General features: G+C 41.8%; 1 protein-coding gene across 5 annotated transcripts in view; it reads right to left on the reverse strand.

The window, feature by feature from the left end:
* LOC107640095 (BEL1-like homeodomain protein 2) overlaps positions 1-4,395 on the reverse strand; it is a 7,509-nt gene extending 3,114 nt beyond the window's left edge. The window contains exons 1-4 of one of the 5 annotated variants that reach the window (XM_021122984.1): positions 4,218-4,395; positions 2,564-3,817; positions 1,283-1,668; positions 612-672 (exon numbers count right to left, since the gene is read on the reverse strand). In XM_021122984.1, coding sequence (XP_020978643.1) covers positions 612-672; positions 1,283-1,668; positions 2,564-3,502 — 1,386 coding nt within the window. In that variant the 5' untranslated portion in view covers positions 3,503-3,817; positions 4,218-4,395. Of the gene's footprint in view, positions 1-611; positions 673-1,282; positions 1,669-2,563; positions 3,818-3,950 lie in introns of all 5 variants that reach the window. The other 4 variants (XM_021122983.1, XM_021122982.1, XM_016343651.2 and 1 more) reach the window with 4 other exon arrangements.

Raw genomic sequence — 4,401 nt, forward strand, 5'->3', positions numbered from 1 at the left:
AAATTCCTATAAATTTAAAATAAATGATTTTGGATGCATGTTGTAACACGCTTTAAACATATACAAAAATTTATAGCTCCAACAGGCAAACTTTGATGTCTCAACAGCAATATATATTTATTATTGCCTCTGTACTAGTTGTGCCGTTTAAATTTTAGAATTTTTGTCACTAGGAAGAGAGATTCCAAAAGTAAATTGAAATATATTTTGAGGGGAAAATTGAAAGGAAAAAGAAAAGAGAAAGCTAGTTAAAAGAAGAAGCAATTATGACCCACATTACCTCATAGAGAAAGACAGAACAAAACCCAAAATGATGTAAGTTGCATCTGAACTTACTACTGGTCCCAAAAATTTTTCATTGTTACTTAGTCACGTCAAGGTGGGCCGTGCGTGTAATTAATCAAATCACAGAGAAGCCTAGTAGCTAACATAAATATATATTTGTCCCTCTACTTTTATTTTATACTGAAATTTATTTGAAGAGATAATGATTAGTGAGATGTGTGATGCAAGATATATATAAGAGAAGATTTTTGTGTTTGTAATTAATTGTTAATATGAATGAATGAAAGCAAAGCAATAAATGAAAGTTAATAAAGAGAGGAGGGAACCTGATTTCTGGAGAGGCCAGTCTGCCTCGCCAAGAGATGCTTATCTGCATCGCTTGGATACCTGAGAAAGAGACCAGAAAATGACATCAGAGTCCTTGCCATAACCGTATAAAGAGACACCAAGCTTTCTGTACCCCAGCCCCAAACTTTGAACCTTTCTTTCCTTCAATTCATTCATTCATTCATTCATGGGGCTGGCTGGATGGCTGGCTGGCTGGCCTGGGCTGGGGTGGGGTGGGCGTGAGAATCTAAGAGCAACAAAGAAAGATCTATGTCCTAGCTGCTATTACTACTGCCACCATCAGTTACCACAAGTAAAGCGGATCACTGCACACACTGACCACTCTCTCTACTTTATCATCATTTCATTTTCATCTAATTACCTTTGTTTTATTTTACTTATTTGCATTAACTACTCAAAGATGCCCCATGCATGAGAAGACTTAGCTTCTTTCTATCTTTACACCTTTTCATTTGCTGCCGAGACAACATTCAAGGACACTGCAATTTTACTGTGTTCCTGTTCCTCTATGTGCTATACATACGCCTTTTCATTAGATTCTCCCTCTCCATCAAAGCATCTTACTCTTTTTTAATTAACAAAATAAAGAGAAGAAATGTGATTGTATGTATAATTATGACTAAACTGAAGAGGTTAAAGAAGGACGTACGGGTGGAGAAAATGCTCAAAAAGCCAAGCTCTCAAAATGTTGACAGAACGTTCAGGCAAGCCTCTCTGAGGTCTCCAAGCTTCTTGTTCCATCATACCCATCTGCTGGAACGCCCTCTGCTGCCGTAGGCTCTGCTCCAACATCTTCAGCCGCGGCGTCTCCCCCTTCGTCAGCCCTGACCCTCCCGCCCCCTCCTTCTCCCCCAGCACCTCGCACGAATGCTTCAGCTGCGTCGTTATTGCGTCCTTCAGGCACCGGAAATGCCTCGACATCGCCTTCTGCGCCAGCGCCGTGTACGGCACCGCCGCCCCGTACCCCATCACCACGTCAAATGAGTTCACCACCATCTGCATTTGCTCGCAGTAGTGGTTGTATCTTCGGTCCACCTGATCCACAATAAATTATTCATTATTACTTCTTAATGCATGAATGCCTATTCTCTTTAACTAACCTTCATCAACCAACTTCATTAGCATTCATTTAATATGGATAGCTAGCTCAATTAGGATATATGGTAGTTAGTCAGTTTATGAATTTAAACACATATGCCTAATCATTAGTAGTTAATGATTTTAAATGGATAGAGTAGGCAGAAAATCATGTTCTGATTTTAGCATTTAATTTGAATTTGGTGAGCTGTTATATCCCAATCTACTGAATAGGGAAATTAATTTTAAAAAAGGAAGAAGCATGTTAATATTTGACAGTGAGAATAATTAAGGTGGGTTTGGGGGTGCAATATTGGAAGTGTAAGCAAGGTGGGTGGTACGTAAGAGATAGTGAGTGGGTTTGTTGCTTGTCCGTCAGATCATCAGAAGAAGAAGGAACGTCGCATCTTGATGGACGTATTCTCCTAATGGATAGTCTCCTCATGGTTTTCACCAAACTAAGAAAAACCCAAAATACTATAAGATCCCCCTCCCACCAATCAAATCACACAATTATTTATTGTAATAAAATAAAGAAGAAAAAATTGGCCTTTTTATTAAAATAAGGAACAAATCCCTACCAACAACTGAAGCACAACAGATCCGATCCTATGTAAATGTAAATGCAGCCCTACTATTATACCAGCCGGCTTTTTCCCTCTTTTTCTTTTCTTGAAATTAAAAAATAATTAATTAATTATATGCGTGCGGGCGGAGAGGTGGTGACGAGAAAGATTAATAATGCATCCTTTAATAATAATTAATTAATGGAGCAAATAAATAAGAAGGAAAAGATATTGACTCTTGATGGATGAGAGAGGACGAAAGAGAGATAGAGAGAGAGATTACATGCCTCGTCAAGCATTGATAGAAGTTTGACCTTCCTTCTCTGATGCTCAATCCTGTCGGAAGCTGACAAAGGAGGCGGAGGTGGAGCTGCAGCAGGAGGAGGATCTTTGGAAGATGAAGGAGAGGCGGTGGAATTAGGGTTTGAATTCTGCCTACTGAACTTGTTTTTCTTGAAGTGGCCCCTTCCAACACTGCAAAACTCCTCAAGCAACTCTTGTGCGGCTTTCACATACTTTGAATTCCTAAGAACGTGAACTACCCCTAAGGACGAAGAAGATGAAGCAGAAGCGAACCCAGCAAGGTGCCCCTGTCCTACCATGCCACCTTGCAAATGGTTCTTGTACGGAAAATGACCCGAATTAGAAGCCGCCGCTCCTCCCCCTTGATTGTAAAATAGAAAACCGCCTTCTCCCATCCTCAGTTCCTCCGCTTTCGCAGCTTCCAAGTGCTGAAGCGAAGACGAAAGCGAGAGCGAAAGGCCTTGCCCTTCCACCACGTTAATCTCGTGATGGCCAGGAGGAGCAGCAGCAGGGTTGTTAGCTGCTCCCTCATGGCCGGCGCCGCTGTCGGGAACCCATGTGAATTGCCCGAAAGACCCTCCTGCGGAGCCAGCAGGAGGGAACCCTTGTAAGGAGTTGGAGGAATGGTTGGGAAGAAGCATGTGGAGAGTGGAAGAGGTTGCCGATGGAGGAGGCGAAGGAGATCTCCTTTGAGCTGGGTTCATCAGGAAAAGGTGCATGGCTGCTGCTGAATCCGCATTAATGCTTGAAATCTGCTGCTTGGAGTCTCCTCCAAACCCCGTCGTGGTGGTGGCTATCATGCCTTGCCTGCTTCCGTACCAGTTCTCTGGTGGTTGTGGCCTCGACGAAGAAGGGGAGCGGAAGTGGTGGTGCTGCTGTTCCAGGAGCTCGGTGGCAGGGAAATTGAACATCTCCGAAAGCATGCCTGCGGTTTCATACACATGGGGAAGGCCTCCTCCTGCAGCTCCTCCTGCTTGTTCTTCTTCCTCGTCTATCCCTACTAATGGTGGTGGCGGTGCACTTGCTGATGGGACATAGAATTATTATTATTATTATTGGAGTAAGAAAAGGAGGAAAATGAATGGTGCTGCTACTGCTCTTGTGTTGTTCTTGATGAGTGATGGAAAAGAATGGGTCTTGGATGCAGTGGCTGTGTGCTTGCTATTCCCATATTAACATCATCATCATCATCATCTTCTTCTTCATCCTCTCCTCCCTCCTCACCTTTGTTGCCACTACTGTCCAATAATTGAATTCTCGGTATCAGTGATAATAAGAACAACAACATCAGCACTCCACAGCAACAACAATAAATAATAATAAGCAAATCCAAACAAACACTAATTCAAACTCAATTATGTGCATACATACCTTGCAGAAATTAAAGAGAAAAAAGAGACTAGTGGATGTGTATATATATTATATAGAGTAGTGATGATCCATAAAGATAGATATAAAAGAGAGAGAGAGAGAAGAAAGAAAGAGAATAAATAATAATCAGGGTCTAGCTATGTATATCTAGGCCCCCTTTTTCTCTTGAATTTTCATCTAAGTGTTAATTTCTCCTTATGAGACCGCTCTATCTATCTATCTATCTATCTCATCATTATGTGTGTAGTAATAATATATACCTCTCACCCTCTCTCTCTCTTAGAGTTGCAGTGGTGATGTAAAGCTCTCCGACATCGTTTTCTCTTCTGTGGTTTCGAAAGCTTCCACACAGTATTAGTTCCTTCCCTTTCTCTCTCCCACACTCACTACTCACTCTCTCTTTCTCTTTCTCTCTCTCTCCTTTTCTTTTCGCTTTGTTGCTCTTGGCGGT

This window comes from Arachis ipaensis, chromosome B05, assembly GCF_000816755.2.
Source record: "Arachis ipaensis cultivar K30076 chromosome B05, Araip1.1, whole genome shotgun sequence".
In the NCBI taxonomy this organism is placed as follows: Eukaryota; Viridiplantae; Streptophyta; class Magnoliopsida; order Fabales; family Fabaceae; genus Arachis; species Arachis ipaensis.